At 39.4% G+C, this 22738-nt stretch overlaps 1 protein-coding gene across 6 annotated transcripts in view; it reads right to left on the bottom strand.

Moving 5' to 3' along the window:
* The window catches only part of ADAM22 (ADAM metallopeptidase domain 22), a 236023-nt gene that overhangs the window by 86267 nt on the left and 127018 nt on the right, over window positions 1–22738 (bottom strand). For all 6 annotated transcript variants that reach the window (XM_047752655.1, XM_047752658.1, XM_047752653.1 and 3 more), the window contains exon 5: window positions 2284–2366. In XM_047752655.1, coding sequence (XP_047608611.1) covers window positions 2284–2366 — 83 coding nt within the window. The remainder of the gene's footprint in view (window positions 1–2283; window positions 2367–22738) is intronic.

Below are 22738 nucleotides of genomic sequence, written 5' to 3'. Positions count from 1 at the left end.
TGCAACTGCAGCTGTCAGTCTGATCTGAGCTGTGTCTGTTTGAACCTACACAACAACTGACAGGATCCTTAACCCACTGAGCAAGGCCAGGGATCAAACCCCCATCCTCATGGATACTAGTCAGGTTTGTTACCGCTGAGCCACAGCGGGAACTCCTGACTGAGATTTTAAGAGGAAGAGAGAGGAAAGAAAAAGCCTCTTTTTTTATGTGACTCCCCTACAATATACATTTGCTGTCACAAATGTCAACAGGCCCAGTGTACTGTTCTTGGCTGACAGCTGTGTTCATCTTGAGATCAGATATAACACTGTCACTGCTGAAGGGGATAGTGACATTTCTCTTTGCCAGGCTCTCAGATAGGAGGTACAGATTTCATGTTTGCAAGAATGTCTCCTTATTCATGATAATGTGCTCAAAATTAGTAAAAATAGTCCTTTAGAACAAACGATGAGCAAGTGGAAGCCTGTCCTGCTGGCAGGCACATGATCTTTCTCTGGCTTTTCGACTGACCCCTGCACTGCTCCTTTCTGCTCTCCTGTACCTACTGCCAGAGCCTGACCAGAGGCACAACTGAGGCAGCCTGGCTAGATTTTCCAGCCTCTCACAATAGATCTCTTCCCTATCTTCTTTAAGACCTATTAGTCAAACCCCTCTCTTAGAAGATGCCATCAAAGCCTGTTCAGGGCCCAGTCCACCCTCTGCAGGCGACATCTCTCTGGGACCCTCAAGGGGTGACCTCTTCCTTCAGTGCCCACTCTCAGTTGGCATTTTTCTCAGTTTTTTTTTTTTTCCTTTCTTGAAGAAAACAAATATACCCATCACATTCCATAGTTCAAAGCTGGAAGATTCGGATACCCCACTAGCCTGGGAGCCCTGGGGGCAGGACTGGCACACAGTAGATGCTCAAAAACTATCCATTAGATGAAAAACTTAGTAACAGACAGGAAGTATTTTAAAGCTTCCAAACAAACACTTCCCAAAACTAAATTAAGCTACTGGCTTGTGTGTGTTCAAAAAAAGTAACGAGAAGGAGCTAGGATGATTTAGCCTCAGCAGAATGCTGAGGGATGACCCAGCAGCTTTATAAGGGGTCACCAAACAAGTAAGAGACAGCCCACCTGGGTATCTCCATCATTGACAGGACGGAGGAAGTAGATGTATTCTCACATTAAATATCAGCAACCATACTTTGACAGTGAAGGTTCTGAGAAAGGAAGCAAGGTCCTGAGGAAGGAGGAACTCTGTTCCTTAGAGATTTCTGAGAATAAATGGGAGTTTGCTGCAGGGTGCGTGGGATTCTGGCTGAATAAAGCTAACACACATGAGCTCTTGAGGTCACCTACAGCCTTTGACTTTGTACAAGAAGTCAGGAGTTTCCATCTCCTGAAATTTATTCCATCCAAATATAAAAATGAACATCAAGGAGGAGGAAGGGCTGAACTGGTACCCAGGGGCCAACTATCCACAGAAACAGACTAGAGTTACCCAAACCACTCCTCTGTCCATCTGGATGAAACTATGTTTCAAATACCACTAAAGTATATTATAATCCTAGAGCCCCTGGTTTCTGGAACTCTAGTTTAACAATCTGCTTGGTTTACAAACCACAAGGGAGAAAACAAGCAGATTCACCAATGATTTAAAATCAGTCCTTCTACCAACCCTAGAAGAACCAATTTGGCATTGGTAGATGCAAACTATTACACTTAGAACGGATAAGCAATAACATCCTTCTGTTCAGCACAGGGAACTATGTCCAATCTCTTGGGATAGACCACGACAGAAATTATGAGAAAAAGAATGTATGTATATGGATGACTGGGTCACTATGCAGTAGAGCAGAAACTGGCACAATGCTATAAATCAACTAAGCACTTTCATTTAAAAAATTAAAAAATGTAAAAAATAAAATAAGGAGTTCCCGTCATGGTTCAGAGGGAATGAACTCGACTAGTATCCATGAGGATGCGGGTTTGATCCCGGGCCTTGCTCAGTGGGTTAAGGATCCCGCATTGCCGTGAGCTGTGGTGTAGCTTGCAGACGCAGCCCTAATCCTGCATTGCTGTGGCTGTGGCACAGGCTGGCAGCTGTAGCTCCGATTTGACCCCTAGTCTGGGAACTGCCATATGCCACGAGTGTAGCCCTAAAAAGCCTAAAAAAATAAAAAGTAAACTAAAATTAGTTCTTGACATAAAATAGAGATTTGATCACAGTGCCTTAAAAATAAAGAAAATAAAGTGACTGAGAGAATGGATGATACAAAAAGTTTTGGGGACACTTACTGAAGTCCATGGCATGTTGACAATGCCACAAATGAGGCTGGGTTTCCTCGGATGCGGCCCTGGTAGTAACAGTGCTCTCCTCCCTGAAAGAAGAAACAGGACATAAGCCTTTGCTGTAACAAAGAGAACTGGCTACATGGTTTCCCGGGGTTCTGCCCACACAGCACCTCCACCTGCAAAGCTGTGTGCTATGTCTCATTATCTATATTAGTATCAAACCCTTTCTAACGGAATTATTCATAAACACTCCTAGAGAGCTGACTCCAAATCAAAAGGCAGGGAAATAAGAGCTGACTTAACTTTTCTTTTATGTAGGTGATGAGAGAAGGAACAAAGAAAGAGACACCGAGGTACACATGTGGCTCCTTCACCAGGAAGAGTTCAATCAGTCACTTCCCCCCGTCCTGGGAAAGGCAACCTTGAGGAGCAGAAAAACCACACTCTTTCCCTTATAGCTAAGGAAAACGAATACACATCAGCTGAGAGTCACTAAACTGAACTGGAAGAAGATGCCTCTTTTTACAGTGTTTATATCAAAACCTAACAGGGAGTTCCTGTCGTGGCTCAGTGGTTAACGAATCCGACTAGGAACCATGAGGTTGCGGGTTCGGTCCCTGCCCTTGCTCAGCGGGTTAAGGATCCAGTATTGCCGTGAGCTGTGGTGTAGGTTGCAGATGCGGCTTGGATCCCGGATCCCGCGTTGCTGTGGCTCTGGCGTGGGCCGGTGGCTACAGCTCTGATTCGACCCCTAGCCTGGGAACCTCCATATGCGGAGGGAGCGGCCCAAGAAACAGCTAAAAAGACAAAAACAAAACAAACAAACAAAAAACTAACGGGTTCACACTATCCTTTCTTCCAACCAGGAATGGCTTCACTGGGAAGCAGTGTACTCTAGAGTAGGGTTTGGAATGGAGAAGCTCCTTCCAGTTGCTGGTCACATTACCTAAATTCCCCTAGACAGGCTTATTTCTTTGGATTAAATGTTCCTGGAAGAGGTAACAGGGTAGAGCCTCAGCCATTGAAAAGTGGTACCCCTGTCTTGCTACTCAGAGTGTGGTCTAGAAAACAGCAGCACTGGCATCACCAGAATCATGTCAGAAATGCAGAATCCCAGACCCTACCCCAGACCTAGCAGATCAGAATCAGTATTTCAATGAGGTCCCTAGGTGATTCATTTGTACATACAAGTCTGCAAAGCAGTGGTCTAAATAACCTTTCCATTCCTCCACTAATCTCCCATTTCTTCAGCTTCTAATTCATCCGATATGTGAAAGAGTGACAAGGGAAGAACAGAGGGAGTGGGTGGTTTAAAGGGGCAAATGTCACCTACTTGCTCAAGGACAAACCCTACCTAAAATACTCAGTGTTGACAAGTGAAGAGGAGAGATCACGAAGACATGATGACAGAACAGGCTGAAGACAGTGTCTTCACTGGAATTCCAAGGAAGGCGCCTGGTTCAAGTCTGCTGCTCCTTGTGAGGTGATCCAACAGGATCAAGGATGCTCAGCTTTGCAAAGGGGTAAAGAGAGTAGGTCAGGAGTTCCCGTCGTGGCGTAGTGGTTAATGAATCCGACTAGGAACCATGAGGTTGCGGGTTCAGTCCCTGCCCTTGCTCAGTGGGTTAAGGATCCGGCGTTGCCATGAGCTGTGGTGTAGGTTGCAGATGTGGCTCGGATCCCAGATCCCGCGTTGCTGTGGCTCTGGTGTAGGCCAGTGGCTACAGCTCCGATTGGACCCCTAGCCTGGGAACCTCCATATGCTGCAGGAGCGGCCCAAAGAAATAGCAAAAAGACAAAAAAAAAAAAAAAGAGAGAGTAGGTCAGCTGGCCCAGAGTGCAAGCCCTGAAGCCAGGCTCCAAATTCACAAGGGAGTCACTAAGCATCATGAACGGAGGACTGTGGCTGAACAGTATGAAACATAAGATGGGGAGGTACTTCGCCTGTAGTTCTGACAAGGGATGGCACTCAGAAGGCCATGGACCCAAGGGCAGAAAGAAGGCCAGGCACAGGGTTGGTTTATATGTTAACGGCTCCTTCCCTTACTAGCCATGTAATCTGAAGCACATCACAGTCTTATTGTGTCACCTGTCAAATGGGAGTAAATCTCATAGGGTTGCTCAGATGATCAAAGAGCTAATATGCATAGGAGTTCCTGTTGTGGCTCAGCAGTTAATAAAACGGACTAGGATCCATGAGGATGTGGGTTTGATCCCAGGCCTTGCTCAGTGGGTTAAGGATCTGGTGTTTCCAGGAGCTCTGATGTAGGTCGCAGACGTGGCTCAGATCCCACATGGCTGTGGCTGTGGTGTAGTTCTAATTGGACCCCTAGCCTGGGAACACACATATGCCATAGGTGCAGCCCTAAAAAGCAATAAAAAAATGTATAAAGGGCTTAGAAAAATGCTTGGCACTTGGTGCACACTCAATAAAGCTGTACTATTATAATTTCTTTGTGTCACTTATTTTCCTACTCAGCTTACACAGACATTCTCCTTAAACCCTCACAGCACTTCTGCAAAGAAATGTTGTTATCTCTATTTAATGCAGGAGGTCACAATCTCTGAGAGTCTACGTTGTCCACCTGGAAAAATGCCAACTAGGAGTGCAAACACTACTTATGAGTTGAATCTAGAATGTGTAGGTTACGCAGTGCAAATCTAAGCTCTCCCCAGGGTGATTTTTTCCTAATTTTTGAAGTAGCACTGGGGGTAAATTTAACAGAATACAAAATTCCTTCTGTTGGGCTGTTGGACTGGTGAACTGCCCAAAAGATTAAATTCTAAGTAGGAGAGGTTATTATGTTTCAAATGACCTTGATTTCTTGGACACATCTCATTAGACTAGGAATAGAAACTCTAGCTTTCCTTTGGCCAAACACAAATGGTTAAAGTCAGTGGGGTAACCTGGGAAGAGAAAAAATTCTATCTTCAAGTGTTTCTTTAAATAATGTATACTGACTACATCATCCAATCAGATCTTCTCTCTCAGAGGTCTAAAACTAGCAGTGAACAGCAGATAGAGAGTAGAAACCAAAAGAAGTAGAAATCGCAAAGATAACGGCAAGAATTACGGTATCAGAATGGGGAACAATGGAAGCTGACAAGTCATTGTCCTCGTGGAAAATATATCAGAGGTATGTAAGAAATGATTTATAAATTACTAAGGTTTTCTTTAAAACACCAACTTTGGAAACATGTTATATTAAATCATAAAAAAGGGCAAAGAATTCATGTTTTGAAACAATCCTCCATTATCTTGAGGCTAGAGAGAAGCTTAGATGATGAGAAACAATCTTTCACTAATTTCTGATTCTGAAAATTAGGAGTCAATCCAAAAACAGCATATGATCAGGATCCATCTGCACAAAAGCCTAACACTGCGAATGAAATGAAGAGCTCAGTATGGTTGAATCATTATCAAATGTTTCCATGACACTTCAAGAGAAGCATAAACACCAGGGGGCAAAAATCTCCTCAATTTAGACTATTACAATTCAAATCTTGAGACTCTCAACTGGCATTATTTGTCAATTTTCTAAATAATGGTGGAAATTAATTTTTTGGGGCTGTGATTTTTTTTTCAGGGATGATTCATCATAAATCAACAAATATTTCAAATTAGAACTGAAGTAGGTTGCTTTCTTCCTTTAACATGCCTGGAAATATTTCTTAGTCTAGAACTGAGGCCTTAATATTAAAGGGCTTCTTTAATTTAGATAAAGCTATTATTAAATTATTAAAATAAATAAATAAAACAAATTTAATACATTTTGCTTTTAAATAAGTATTTTTATCCATTATTTTCAAAACAATAAATACAGCAAAATCCTAAGGATTCAGGAGGTACATGATGAAGAGTAAAAATATCCCCTTCCTACACACTGTCCAGGCTGCAGTTGCTTTCTACGATTAAGAATTTTTGACAGATTTTGTGTCCATGTCAGGAGTTGTCTATGCATATTTAGGAAAATCTGTATATACATAAATATATATCCTTTTCAGTGCACAAATGAGTTTACTTTATCCACATTGTCCTACCACTTGATTTTTTCCCTTAAGATAACCTTGATATGAAGCTCATTCTTTCAATGATGTCAGAATATTCCATCACAGGGCTGAACCATAAGTCATTTAAACAATCCTGTACAAATGGACATTGAGGTCGTCTCTCTCTCTCTCTTTTTTTTTTTTTTTGGTGTCATACACAATATTGCAACAAATATCCTTTCATATATTTTTGTGCACTTCTGTCACTATATACATGGGACAGATTACCACATACAGACTTGGTAGGTCAAAGAATATGTGCATTTAAAATTTTAGTGGCTATTTTAAAGGACAAATATAATCACATTTCTTTACAAATATATGTTTTTTAAAAGATGCACTGTATTTTAAAATAGTAAAATTCATTTATTAAAAATTGTATATTTCGGAGTTCCTGTGTGGCTCAGCAGTTAACGAACCCAACTAGCATCCATGAGGATGCGGGTTTGATCCCTGGCTCCTCACTGTGGGTTTGGGATCCGGTGTTGCCATGAGCTGTGGTGTAGGTTGCAGATGTGGCTCGGATCCCGAATTGCTGTGGCTCTGGCTTAGGCTGGCGGCTACAGTTCCAATTGGACCCTTAGCCTGGGAACCTCCATAGGCTGCAGGTGTGCCCTAAAAAGACAAAAACTGAAAATAAAGGCTACCACTGAAGCCAACTTTCTCAAATGTTATCAATGATAAACATTATCCATGTCTTCATACGACTCTCATGAGGAAGCAGATGCTTTATGAAAGTAGGTACTATATATGATAACTAAGACAGATGTTGTAGGAAAAGAAAAAAAAAAAAACAGCACATCCCGGTAGAGCTTGGCTCTTTATCCAACTGCCAGTCATAGCTTTATTTCTTACTGTCTCTTTTGTGCTAGAAATAAATCCATTGTCCTTGAAACTTTCTTCATATTCCTTGATTTAATAACCCAGTCATAACAGTATAGATGTTTATTTTTGGCTAATTAGATAGTTGTAGCTAAAAAAATTACCCACCTCTACAAAAATATCATACAGTTCATCTTCCGTGGAAAAAAACTGGGTTGCAAATTTTATTCTAGGGAAGTCAAAATGATCATTTATTTGCAAAATTCAAAGACAAACCATATTTTTATTAAACAGCCAGAAAGATCTCAAAAGAAAAGCAGAATTTATTATAAAGATGATGAGATGATAATGCAAAGATGTTACACAGCATGGGTTATAAAACTAGGAAAACCCAATAAAGGGAACCAAGAAGAGCACAACCACGAGGCCAAGGTCATTTATTCTCCTTCCAGACCCTCAAAGGAAAGTACAACGTTATCAGCTCCAAGATAGACCAGGGCCACCTTTTCCAAAAAGGCTCCACAGATGCACCTCCTGATAATATCAACCTTGTCAATCCTTCCTTCTCTGAATTTTCCTATTTTATCTCTTTCTACCTGCATTCTTGTTTCTGTCCCATGTCCCCACTAGACTATGGTCTCCTTTCAGGGAGGCACAGGTGCCCGATCTATATTTACATCCCCAAGTGTGCTATTAGAGGGAGCGCCTCCCATGACCTCAGCTTCCTCATCAATCCAATGGGGAAAATAACAACCCACACTGCCTCATGTGAGTATGTGGGGGATTCCATGAGCTACAGTCAAGTCCACTGTAAACTGCTATGTAATCAGGTGCGATCAGGCAATATTTACTCAATGGGTGATTCTATCCTGACCCTCTAGCTATGATTCTCATACTCCATTTGTTAAGGCTAACAATTCAAGGCATTAACTAATAATGCAGATTCCTGGTTTCTAGCCCTCCTAGAGAGTTTGTTTAGGTAGCTCTGGGTTATATCCAAGAATCTGCATTTTAACAAACATTCCATGTTTTTCTTACTCTGAATACACTGGAATAGAGGTCCTCAACCGCGGCTGCATATCAGAAACACCTTGCAGAGCTTTTAAAATCCCAGCGTTTCATGCTGTGCTCCAACCCGAGTAAATCATACTCTCTGGAGACAGGATGCAGGCATGAGGATCTTTTAAAGTGCTCCAGTTGATTCAATGAAGCTGCAGTGCTTGAGAAGCCCTGCCCTAGAGAAATGCTGCTCAGCCTCGGGGGTTCTCAAAACTGACTATCAGAATCGCTGTGATTCCCAGAATCACCCACTAGTTCCCAGGCATTTCCTCAGAACTACTCAATCTCCAAGGAGGGAGGGCTCCAGGCTCTTCAGAGTTGCAAAAAGTTCCCCAGCTGATTTTGATGACCATTTTTGGAAGTATTAACCTAAAAACATTCAATCCAATATCCAACCATCCCCAAGTGGAGGCTACCAGAAACACAGATCTTTCAGAGAATGAAAGTATATGCCATATCCTGGGCATTGCTCATGATGACTGATGAAATGAATATTCATTTCTCCATTTCACAAATGAGAGAACTTAGATTTAAAGTGAGCCTTCACAACCAGATATTCCTGGTGCAGTGTCAAGTCTCTTCATGTTGGTGGTTCTCAAAGAGTGGTTTCCAGCCCCAAAGCATCAGCGTGTTAGAAATGCAGATTCTCAAGCTTCTCCCCAGACATACCCAGTCAGAGGCTCTGGAAGCTCTCTGGTGACTTCGATGCACTCTAAAATTTGAGAACAACTGCTTTCCACTGCATCTCCCTCTGCATTCTGAAGCTCCTCATTGCTGAGCACACTGAAAAACTACACTTAACTAGCATAGCTAAGTGTAGTGCAGAACAGATTCCAAGTGAACCATGAAGGATATAAGCATCCATAGCTCTTCTCCACTCCTCTCTTTCTCTCCAACTGGTTTTATCAGAAACAAAATGGAAGGTAAAAAGTGAAAGACTATGTGAGAATTCTGTCATGCACGAAGCCAGGAGGCAAAGAGCTACTTTTTGGAGATGCTGTTAAGAGGATACCATACAAGATGCTCTGACCAGGACTAAGGAGACTAAAGTGACCACCGTCTGGAACTAAGGGCTTTCCCAGGATGCAAGTCATTTGGTGCTACATGCGTGCAAGTCACAGGCAAATCACTATGCGTTTGGTCACTTTAAAAGGGACAGGGTTAGTGCAGACACTTTCAAGCCAGAACAACACCCTGCAGCCCTGTGATCCTGCTCTGCTCCCCAAGTCACGCTCTTTCCCCCTCTATGGCATCAGTCTCAGGACTGGCTTCTGCCCTGCAGGTCAGGGCTCACACCAGTCATCCTTCTCCACAGGGGAGACCCTTACTCATTCAAGCACAGTTCGCCAACCTGGGCGCCAATGAGTATCACATTACTGCCCCAGGGGAAGCTTTCTGAAAATGATCAAGCCTCACTCCATGCCCAATATATCAGCACCTGTAGGGATGGAGTGTGGGCATTATTTAATCTGCCCAAATGATTCCAACATGCTGCCTCAGGTTGAGCAGCTGTGCTCTAGCCAATCCCCTTTCGCAGGAACTGAGATTCTACTGCACCCTAAGCTTCTCCCAGGCACGTGCACTAATCAGACAGGTTTGTGGCTGCATGGCTGGAATCTGTTCTACTGGCACTTGTCTGCAACAGCTTCTTCCAGTTTGCTCCTGACTGGCCCTGCCATGAGCCGTCTGATTCCCTCCATCCCTGCCACTCCCTCCTAATAGTGAGAAATGAGGTGGAAATATTCTGACTCTCCCTAGGGTCATCTGCAGCAAGGAAATCCTAGAAAAGATAAGTCTTCTATTGGAGAGGATCCCATCAACATACCCTGATTAAAATTTATAACCTGGAGCTCCCGTCGTGGCGCAGTGGTTAACGAATCCGACTAGGAACCATGAGGTTGCGGGTTCGGTCCCTGCCCTTGCTCGGTGGGTTAAGGATCCGGCATTGCCGTGAGCTGTAGTGTAGGTTGCAGACGCGGCTCGGATCCCACGTTGCTGTGGCTCTGGTGTAGGCCGGTGGCTACAGCTCCGATTGGACCCCTAGCCTGGGAACCTCCATATGCCGCGGGAACAGCCCAAGAAATAGCAAAGACTTAAAAAAAAAAAAAATTTATAACCTGATGGAGTTCCTGTGTGGCTCAGCAATTAACGACCCAAGGTTCAATACCTGCCCTCAGTTAGGGGGTAGGATCCAGCACTGCTGTGAGCTATGGTGTAGGTCATGGATGCGTCTTGGGTCATGCATTGCTGTGACTGTGGTGTAGGCTGGCAGCTGCAGCTCCAATTTGACCCCTAGCCTGGGAATCTCCATATCATATGCTGCAAGTGGGGCCCTAAAAAGCAAAAAAAAAAAAAAAAAAAATCTAAGTTGGGATTATACAGAATCAGACTGGATTCATAAAAGGGACATAGGTTAAACATCTGCTTGGTTACAAAGTAGGATACCTGATTCTACAGGCTCTCTAAGAAAAGTAGAGAGAAAAACAATCTCATTTACAGTAAATCAAAATTAAATAAAGCTATCGCATGGCCGATAATCCATGGATCCAATGGATCTATACTAATGCACGTCAAAATATTTTGTAGCTCAAGCCAAAATAAGAAAAATAGGGACACAGAACACCATAAATCAGCTATAATGGAAAAAATAAAAATCATTATTAAAAAAAAAGAAAAATAGGGACAATTCAGTCAGATTTTCATAAAGCTAAATGTATTTAATTTTCATATAACTGTCCCTTGTTTTGAGATTTGTTCTTGCCTTCTCTTTGGTTATTAACCACCCATTTTTATTTTTTATTATATATATTTTTTTGCTTTTTAGGGCTGTACCCTATGCATATGGAGTTTCCAGGTTAGGGGTCAAATCGGAGCTGCAGCTGCCAGCCTACACCACAGCCACAGCAATGCAGGATTTGAGACGCATCTGTGACCTACTCCACAGCTCATGGCCGTATCCCTGACCTACTGAACAAGGCCAGGGATCAAGTCAGATTTGTTTCCACTATGCCACAATAGGAACTCCCCATTTTTAGTTTTTAACAGGCTTTTTTTTTTTTTTTTTTTGGCTGTGCCCACAGAATGTAGAAGTTCCAGGCCAGGGAATGAACTCATGTTGCAGCAGCAACCCAAGCTGCATCAGTGATAATGCTAAATTCTCAGCCCTCTGAGCCACCAGGGAACTCCTTAACAAGCTTTTTAATCTTGAAATAATTTCAGATTCAGAAGTTGTCAAAATGGTATAGAGAGCTCCGGTATATCCATCACTCAGTTTCTCCCACTGTTAACATCTTATATCACCTGCGTGCATCTGTCAAAACTAAAAGACTGACATTCGTATGTTTCTGATTACTAGGCTCTGAATGTTTAGATTTCATTAGTATTTCCCTTAGTGTCGTCTTTCTGTTCCAGGATCCATCTGGGTTACCATATTGTATTAGCATATTCAATCTTTCCAAGTTGTTAGCAATAGTAAATAGAATTTAGGTGTTTTGAAGGTACTGTTTCCATATATGACAAAAAAGACTGGCAACCCTATATGGATCTAAAATTTTTGTTCATATACTGGGCCATGAAATATAAGTCCAGGATCAAGAATATAAATGAATACTTCCTAGAGTCTAACTATAGGATTCAAAACACTTTTTTAAAACTATGCTTATGTAAAGAGACTTAATTTAAAAGACTTATTAAAATGTAATTTTCAGTATAACCCATAGAAATAATTTCTGAAAGGCCACTCAATAGCACTATGTTATATTAATAATCTAAGACTCCTCATTGCCTGAGATTGTTCTGGACCATTCTTTCAAGGATGTTTGTACAGTAAAAAGCCTTTGAAGATAGAGATATCTCCCTCTAGAGCAAATAACAAGGATGTTTACTTCCTATTATAAAAGATACAGTTTTTTTTTTAATTTAGAATTTCTTTAGTAACACAACACACGATATGTGCAGGTGTCACCTGGCTCTTTCCTCAGTCACCCTCTGGGGTTCCAGGCTCAAGACACAAGCACAAGAAAATGTTGATCATCTGGCTGCTTCTATTGCTGTGAGTAACAAAGCTCTTTGTCTTTGACCCAGGGTCTCTTCTCTTCTGCCAGCAGAGATGAAATTGCAACAAACTAACTTGTTCACTTGCAAGTAGGATAAAATCCCAGACCCACTCAATTGTTGAAACTTGGATTTCCATTTTCCCCTGAAAATTAGGAGGTCTGTTACCAGTGAGCTTCCATTCCTACATTTCCATCTTCCTGTAGGATACGAATCAGCCACAGATGAAAAAGACACACATTGTGCATTTTATTACAGCTAGCTTTTCAGTTAGACTATTGGTTGACACCCTTGGACATTTGTGTTTGCCATTCTACTCCAGGGTACAAGCAGTGTCCAAATTATCAGTTCATTCCAACATCTAAAACTAAATGGTCATTCCAAATCTCTGCACTATTTTAATACTCATTGATAAGCACTAGGATCTTGTAGCCATCGACCTAAAAACATTTTAAAAAAATAAAAGGAGAGAAATCTAGCTGACAAAAAAGAGAATAATTTCTTTTAAAAATGCATGGTTCCTACTGAAGAGGAAAGACATAAGAATATTATTACAGCAAATATTCTTGAAAATTATTGTAACAAAAGTTTCTACAAGAAAGGAGAAAAGAGACAGAACCAGAAAGCCACTGGATATAAATGAAAGTCACAAGGAAAAGAGTTATTATTCTTATTGAAAGATGGTAACTACTGTAGAAAATCGGGGCCGTAATTTTCTTATGAGCTCTTGAGTTTAAAACAAACAAAAAAAAAAACAAAAAACGCACATTAGGGACCCAGTAAACTTAAAATTTATGTTTACTGTTGTGCAGGACTTTTTCCTTATACTGACTTCCCCTGCGTGATGTCATCTGTGGAAAACAAAACATGAAAATGATGATAGGTTCCCAGAAGTTAAGCTCACAAGTATCCTGAGTGAACAATTGTTAAAGTCTTTGGAGACGCAATCCATTTTTCAAAGTTAAAGATTTACTCCCTCTCCTCTTGTATGTAGGCTCCGGCACCTCCAGCACATACTCTAATTGATTTTGCATAGTTTTAATCAACATGACTTCTGTATGAGTTCCCTAGAACTGCCATAACAAATTCTCAAATCCCGGGTGGCTTAAAATAATAGAAATGTATTCCTTCACAGTACCGGGGACCAGAAGTCTGAAAGCAAGGAGTTGGCAGAGCCAGGCTCCCTCGTGAAGGCTCTGGAGAAGAAGCTGTCTTTGCTTCTTAACCTCCAGTTGTTGCCAACAATTCTCAGTGCTCCTTGGCATGCAGGGGCATCCTCCAACTTCTGCCATCATCATCACAGGGCACTCTTCGCATGTGACCGCCTCTGTGTCTCTATGTCTAAACTTCCCTCTTACAAGGACACCAGTCATTGCATTAGGGCCTCCTCTGGATCACATTTGAAAAGACTCTTCTTGCAAAAAAAGAAAAAAAAAAAGGTCACATCCACAGGTACCAAGGGACATGAATTTTGAGGGGACACTCTTCAACACAGTACAACTTCTCATCTCTTTTAACACGACCAATCGAATGTCTATATTCATAATCCAGAGACTTTGCTTCTAAGAAGCTTGGCTCAGTGGTGTCTATTACAGCAGCCTTCATCTGTAAGATGAACCTATATCTTAATTCCTTCTAATTTCTCATAGCTTCATTTAATAATACTCATCGTTACTGTAAATCCGACTTTCAGTTCTATTATTAAGTCAAACAGAGCTTTCAAAAATGTTTATTTTTAACCAGAAAATAGGCATGAGAAATTATTTTCAGCTGTTGGGTAACCATTTACAGACCCATTAATATAACAACATCTGATCAGACTACTAAAACATTTTAGGTTCCCACAAAATGCCCCTCATCAACAAATCACTGTAATGTAGAGAGAGTACTTAGCAGGTTCTCTGTGATGTGATTCTAAATTGGGAGAATGGAAAAATCAATGCAGACCACAAACAATGACTATATAATTGTAAACTCATGAAATTATAACTCTTTCCAGGAAAGACTTATATCTTATAACTTTTTAAACAAATAATAGACATTTAAGTGTATTGCTTTATGCAAATTCTTTGGCATAAGCTGTACATGTTATCTAAAGCCTTATTCTACAGGTAATATTCAAATAGTAGTAGGAAAAATATCATTGTTTAGAAGACAGTTACAGAAAAAGAAAGCATATTTGGCATCTCTAAAACAAAAGTAGAAAAATAATTTTATTCTATCTGAATAGTATTTCTTTCCTCCTTTAAAAAAAAAAAAAGATGTAAGCATATGAGGGTTTGAGGTTAAAAAAAAAGGACACTTTTTTTTCACCACTACTACCCTGAACTTATTCTCCTTTCATTTCACTTCCATTCTATTATCCTCCCATCTATTCTTTGTTTGAAGAAGGAAGGATAAATAGTGAAAATTTCCAGCTGCCAAAAGAAGGCTGCATTGCAGCATCTCTTTCTCCTCTTACGCTTTGAGGATGAAACATTATGCTCAAGAACTTAGCACTAGCACTGAGTGGTCATATTTATTCCTCCATGGGTGATTCAGGATTAATGTAAAGGTACAAGCAAAGGGTTGGCTTATTAAGGAGGAACTTCTCAAACCCCGTCCTTCAGGGAGTCAGACTATTATTTAAGGATTATATCTCATAAAAAGATAACCCTGAAAAATTAAAGTACTTTTTTTTTCAGCAACTCTTTCTATAGGCGCATGTTTGTCATTTGACATTTTGGGGGTTACTGCCCTGTAAAAGGAAGGAGGGCATTGAATGTGGTGGTTTCTAAAGTTCTTTCCAGTTTTATCATTTGCAATCTATTTTTTAAAAGTAAAAGGTTACCAACTTCCTATTTCTTTTAAATAACCATGCCAACTTCCAAAAAATAAATATCTTGTACACTGCATTTATTATTTAAAAAATAAAACCAATAGCAAAGATGATCTTATGTTGATTTTAAGTGTTACATATAAAAATTTTAAACAATTTAAAATTGTTTCTAAAAATTCAAATAATTTCTGATTCAAATAAATGTCATAGTATAAATTACAGAATATAATTATTTATAGGTGATGAAAAAAATTTCTGCATCATAACTTTTAGGATGCTGTTAAATGGTAACTTCAGAGTAAATTCTACATCCCCAGATGTTTATAGAAACGAAAGATAGATAATAGATAGGTTAAACTTTAACTCAATGAGTTATGAAAAGAACAGAAGAGAATGTTTTAAGTAAAAGAAAGTAGACATTAATAACAACAGTAAAGCTCATCTTTGAAAAACGTATTTACAAAAATTCTAACAAGATTAATCAGCAAGAGGAAAGGTACAAATAAACTATAATAGAAACGAAATGGGAGATACACTGATACAGAATTAGCAGACTTTAAAAACCAAAAAAGATTTGAAGCAAATTTAGCCAGTTTGCAAATAGTATCTGTTATGATACTTTACAGAATTTTTAATATGTTGGAAATATTTCAGAGTTACTGAAATTTTAATCACAGGTCAATTGCTGGTATTCCATGACTTGAAATTTAAAACTGACTTAGAAGTGGCTCTAAAATGCCTTTGAAAGGCAGCAGTGAATATGAGCCTTGCACACAGGATGACCTTTTCGCATCAGGTGAGCAGATGGAAGCCTCACTCTGGTGTTTGTTTTTCCTGTTTACAGTCACTGCATCTTTTGCTACCAGGGAGAATAATGTGCTCTCTCAGACCAGTCCAGACTGGACTTCTCCCCACTTAGTGCTGGAGAAACTACCCAATTTCCTAACACCGGACTTAATTCATTCTGTTACTGTTAACAGATAAGTACTATCTTTGAGGTACACACACTATGCTAAGAGCTAGGTCTGCAGTACAAGTTCGCCTGTGGGTTTACTATGGAGTAATTTCTCATAGGATTTAGAGTCTAGGGGCACAGAAGATTGTCTTCTTATGACGCAGAGCATTAAGAAATGCTGCTGGTGATCCCGACATGCTTCCTGTCTCCCGGGCAGAATCAGAAAGTCATAGAAGAACGAGGAGAGGCCAGCAATGACCTAGGCACAAATTCTTTACAAATCGCCCCTTCAGCTCATTCACAATTTCAACCGTGGTATTTATGGAGCACTTCCCATACCCAAAGCTCTGAGCTACACCTCTGTCTTTCTCATTGAACAGGTGAGAAAAACGAACCACAGAAGAGATAAATTGTCCAAGGGCGCACGAAAATTCATTGGCATAGTCAGGATTTGAATTTAGGTCTGTCAAGCCCTAATCACATCCTTGGTCTCTTGTTTTACTGCCTCCAAACTCTAGATCTATCCTGGACTTAGCAACAAAAGAAATGACTACTTTCATCTGTTAACAACAGTCAAGAAAAATTAAAAAAAAAATTTTTTTTTAACTCAGAAAGGTAGCATGACTCAAGAAGACAGCACTTACTTTGTCCAAAATCAAATGGCTGTGTGGAATACCTGCTGACTCCACTCAGAACTACTCTATGCCTTCTAGAGAGAGTTAGAGGTATACTTTCAGATTTAGGGCAATATGGAGAGAAGAGAAAACAAAGGCAAGAAACAATCAATGTATGAAATCCAAAGGCATAATACTTAGTCTTATTTCCATGAGTTCATGCCTGATTTCTTTAAGTAAAGGCTCTGCTCAAATAATATACTCCTGCTTTCTCTCCCTCTTGTACTGCTGTCTTCACCTCTTCTCCCCACCCTCTTTGGTTTCTTCCTATTCCTCTCATGCACTAAGAGCCTACACATCAAGGCCTCTGGGCCTTTACACATGCTAATCTCACTGCCCGAAACACTGTTCCCTTCCCATATTACACCTGTTACTTATGCTTTAAACTTCAGAATTAATATCATTTCCTTAAGGAAGTCTTCCCTCAACAACCAGGCTAGGTCGGGTCTCCCATCAAATGTTCTCAGGAAAACAAGGACTTCTCTTCATGACACTCTCATAACTGTCATTTAAAAAGACCTTTTGGTAGTTATTTTCATCACGCCTATCACCCCTACTAAACTATTAGCTTTATGATCATATATTGTTCACATTTATATCCCCGAGCCAATGGCAAGCCCTCAACACATACCTAATGAATGAAAGAGGGTTGAGAACACAAGTGCGTATCTGACAACTTGAGCTTTTTACCCATTCTGCCATAAATCTTTCATGTCCGCTTTCCTGTCTAAGTATCTAATGTCACCTAATCTGCATATGCCTAAATTCTTAGGAGTTGCCTATAGGGATAATCAAGTGCATCTATTTTGTTTGCTACCTCATAGATGCAAAGAAAAGGTCACTGTGACAAAACACCAGTGGGAAACCTAATCAATTACCCCCAAACATAGCTGAAAACACACAAACCACTCAGTACCAAGATACTAATTCTCTGGTCTTTATTACTTGTTCTCTTTTTATAGTGTCCACTTATTCACCAGGAATTATTTCTTATGAATTCTTATGAATTTTTTTATAAATAAAAAAGAAAATGATACTAGTTTGAGACAACACTAAGGGAAGAGCTTGTGATTTTTTGGCTTCAAATCAGTTTCAAATGTGTCAAAAACCACTATTTCCATAACTTCCTGCTCAATCATAGTTCAAAAAATTTTTATGACAGTAGATTTGTATAAGACATTATATAACACAAAGATGAGTTCTGTAATTTAGAATTAAAATAGGCCCAATACTCTATTATAAAATAGTTAATTAGTTACATATATAGAAACGCCATTAGTTCTACTTTGAAATTTTTAAAAATTTACGGCTGAAAGTGTCTTTTTTAAGTTTATAGATAACATCTTGAATATTAACAGATGAAGTAATTATTTAGATACTTAATTGAAAAACAAATCTTACACTAGAACGAAAATAAAGAGGACTGTTCTACTGAAATCAGTTACAGAGCTTAGAAACAGAACTCATGCTGACACCAGCTGTCACATTTCATTTTTCCTTACTCCCAGCACTCAGATACCTGACCTGTATTAACTGGTAATGGGCCAATGTATTTTCTTCAGACTATAGAGCTAAGATTACTTGCAATTTTAACAATGCCATTAAGGCAGCTGATTCATTACACATGATGATGGACCTAGAGCAACCTTGCTTTGGACCCAAGGGAAAGCAAAATTTACTTAATCCCCAAGGAATTTTTCCCATAATACAAAGAGAATTAAATCCTGAAACCTGAGACCTTCCTGAAACCACACTGATTATGAGATGGCAGAGGAACATATGTTTGCACAAGGCTGCCAGGGAAAAATGTACCATGTCCAGCTCACCAAAAAGATACTAACTAGATGACTAGTGGTAGATAAAAAGTAGTTAGGAGACATACATGAATAACTGGTACATGTGAAGAAACACATTTTATCAGTTTGTTTATTAGATTTGCATAGCTCTTTCTCTCTCTTTCCTGGAGAAGTGTGCGTGCGTGTGTGTGTGCGCGTGTGTGTACGCGCGCGTGCGCACAGTGTGACTTGTGGAAAGAAGGAGGATGGGTATTCTGAAGCATCTTGGCAGGGATATGACCAAATATCTTCTAGTCTTTTGGCAGAATGATGACATGTTTCAGCTTTGCTACTTTTGTCCATAAAATTTCACGTCCTTCACACACAAATGTACACATAAGCATAAAATGGGTATAAGAACTGAAGCATGTGCTTTCCATGTGCAAGATGGCAACATATTTCATATGGTTACAGTTTAAAAGCCACAGCAATTCCCTCTACCGAACAATACTAATTTCTAAGGAATACAAAGAAGGACTAAAAATAAGCCCCAAGGGAAAATGGTTAATAAAACAGGGCTTCCTTAGAAGGCATTCACTTTTCCTTAGGGTAATGGAAATTTTATATTTAGAAGAAAAGAGACTCACCTGAACCAAACAATTACATCTTCAATTCATGGCTTACTAAAATAACTGCTAAGGACGATGTAATTGCAAACAGTAAAATGAAGTGCTGTAATTTAAATATTTGCATTTCGATTCCTCTGCTACTATAATTATTGGTTTCCATAGCGAGGGTAGACTATAGTGGATAATAGCATGGATTCTGGCAGCAGACTGCCTGGCTCCAAATTCTTGGGAAAGTTAGTTAAGCTTTCTGTGCAAAATGAGTATTCCAGTGGCACTATTGGGGGATTCAATGACTTAACATATATAAAACACGTATTAGACTAGTGCCCTAGTCTTGTACCACATGCATAGTAAGTACTATATGAAAGTTCACTATTTCTCCAGCTGCTACTAGTAATTCTTGTCTTATTATTCCTCAGTCCAGTTACCAGTAATGATCCCATCAAGAATATCATTAGGATTCCAAGAGTCAGAGACTATACAATGGAAAATCTAGGATGGTAAAATAGTACCTAAGGGTATAATAATTACTTATTTGCAAAAATACAATTTTTTTTGAGAATGATATAAAATAGAAACCTAGCAAGTCATTAGAATTTTTTCTTTTAAGTGAGTGTTTCATTAGCTGGAGAGAACATGCCATTAATAGCCTTAAGGAAGAAAAATGAGTTTGGCTTTGTAAGGAGAAGAGGTTAACTATTCTAAGCTACTAGCATTAAACCAGTGGCAGCAGTTACTTGCCCCTAAGATAAGACAGTGCTGGAGTCAATAGATAGCAAATGAAAGTAGAATCTTTCCACAGGATAGTAACATATGGTAATTATCAATCAATGAAAGCACCTCATGAGAACTCTCATACACCAACCGTAAAATATATGTTTTTTCTAGCCATAGTTTTGTCCAGCACTTAAAATACGTTATAATACTTTTAGGAGGATATCATGGCTTTTGCAACAGCAATAGAGAAAATTAATGGATCCTCCTTCCAATATAATTCACCATTTAAAAATGAGAATATTTAAAAATGGCAGCAGCTCAAACCCACAGAACTCAAAGGACAAAGTTTCACTGTGCTGGTCCTATTTGCAATTAGAGAATCATCTCTAAATTAGAAGATCCTGGAATTGAATCCCCACCATCATCTCTGAAATTCAATTCAATAACATTTTATCAAATTACTGGAAGATTAACCCTATATATATTTTTATTTTTTAGAAAGTCTATATCTCATTCTTGTAGAATTCTTATATCCTGAGATTTAACAAAAGTCATTTACATCAGCAGTTAGAAGCCAATGAAGTCATTAAATATAATAAAATTTAAAGCTAGTTTAGCTACAGCTAAGAACTAAATGTCTGTGTAGAAGGAAAATAGATTGACCAATTTTTTTAAATCAATCTGATTGTATTACTAGTCATATTGATGGTAAGGCATAACTAAACTGTTTCAGGGAATGGACTTGAGAAGAAATTTCTCCAAGTCTAACTTTCAAATGTGTCTATTTGTGGTTAATTTGTTTTTTAGTATGTAAAAAGATATCACAGCCAGAGCTACGACATCTGAAACTTTCCCTCTGGCCTAAGGCACCTGTGATGTACCCACATGCCCCTCCCACAACCCATGACTCCTGAACCTGAAGTTTTCCTCCATCCTCCACCAGAGGTTCTGCTCTAGCAGTTGAGGCTGAATGCTGAGTCCTCAGCCTAAATCTCCCAAACAGAGCAACAGAACATAAACACAGAGTCTAACATGTGAAGAGTTGCATCTATCAAACATTCCTATCATTGCTTCATGGTTTGTGATCTTTTTTTATTTTTAATGACCACATCCATGGCATATGGAAGTTCCCTGACAGGGACTGAATCAAAGCCACAGCTGCGACCTATGTTGCAGCTCCAGCAGCACTGGATCCTTTAACCCACTGTGCTGGCCTGGGCATCACCTCCATCATGACCTGAGCCACCGCAGTCAGATTCTTAATCCACTGGAACTTCGATTTGTGATTATTTTACTCAACTCTATTTAAACATTGCAGTTCAAGGATCTGTGCTCCCTAATGGACAAAATAGAGACCAAAACCCACTTCGTTTTGTGGTGTATGAACTACATCTCAATAAAGCTGTTTGAAAAAAGTCTCAGTTACCCTGGCAGCAGGAGGCCCCCAAAGGACCAACTAAAGGCCTTTGATTAATAGTCTGCCCCTCGGTCAGCCTTAAAATGAACATCAGGGAGTTTGTTTAGTAGATAAAGGCCTCCCCATCTTCACAGACTTAGAGAAAATGCCTGAAACTTCAATTTGAAATTAAGTGTGAAAAACCTAAGAGCTTAGGTGATGACTTCTATAAACAGATTCATTAAAAAAAAATTCCTTTCCAAAAGCAAATTCCCAGGTCATGTGACTTCGTTTGACTTCATTACTGTCTAGGTGACTAAGTATCCTTTCCTTATCCAAGAAGTGCTAGAAAAGCTACTACAGTGAGAATTCAGGATAGAAAACATGGTTACCAAATATAAGGGAAGGCTGGAAATAAGAAACACATTTTGGAAGAGAAATGCTGTTGCCAAGTTGCACTCCCTTAAAAACAAATCAGAACAACAACAACAAAAAGGAAAATAGGATTTTAAAAGGCTTTGTATAGATTACTTGCATTTCATTTTAAAGACAGCCTCAAAAACAAAGATAATCTAAAAGCCATTTGAAGCGCATAGACACACACACATACACATCTCCACTTTAGAAGAATCATCATCAATGCAACAATATGGATAGCTCTGCAGTAGTGCATGTGGCAAAATTTATTGCACACCAAGTCTGGTTTTTCTTCTCTTCTGAATCACCTACTCTCCTTTTTGGTTCCATCGAAGCAGTTTTGGGAATCAATAAGGAAACCTGATCTCCTGAATAAGCAAAAAGAGATTAACTCCTTTGTTCATCTTTTCTGCTGCAATTAATATATATAATGACACTTTGGCAGTCGAATAGCTATTTTTGAGCTCCTCACACCCAAAAAAGAAACAGTTCAAGCGTTTATGTACTATTCAATTCTATGCAATGAATTTGAGAAAAATCCATGTTTCATAAAAGCGTATGTTAAGTGAAGGTCTTATTAAAAAAAAAAAAAAGCCGGAGGCAGTCACTAAACTATAAGGTGCATTTTAAATAAATTCTGTCACTAATGACAATTTGAGAATATATATGTCCTTAAATATTTTTTTTAGGGCCACACCTGCAGCATATGGAATTCCTGGGCTAAGAGTTGAACTGGATCTGCAGCTGCCAGCCTATACCACAGCCACAGCAATCCCAGAGCCAAGCTCCATCTGTGACCTATGCCACAGCTCATGGCAATGCAGGATCCTTTAACCCACTGAGCAAAGCCAGAGATTGAACCCACATCCTCATGGATCCTAATCAGATTCTTAACTGGCTTAGCCATGACAGGAACTCTAAGAATATATATTTTTTTTACCTAAGAAAGGAATCTGCAATATTTTATAGCATCTTATAATTATTTGTGGGGTTTTGGGCAAATAAAACATCTGAAAATATATCTTAAGAAACATTATTCCTTTAACACATTGTGCACACCTGAAGTATTCAAGTACTAAAAATTAAGTTCCTC

This window comes from Phacochoerus africanus, chromosome 11 (assembly GCF_016906955.1).
Source record: "Phacochoerus africanus isolate WHEZ1 chromosome 11, ROS_Pafr_v1, whole genome shotgun sequence".
In the NCBI taxonomy this organism is placed as follows: domain Eukaryota; kingdom Metazoa; phylum Chordata; class Mammalia; order Artiodactyla; family Suidae; genus Phacochoerus; species Phacochoerus africanus.
This window is presented reverse-complemented; position numbering and strand designations above follow the sequence as displayed.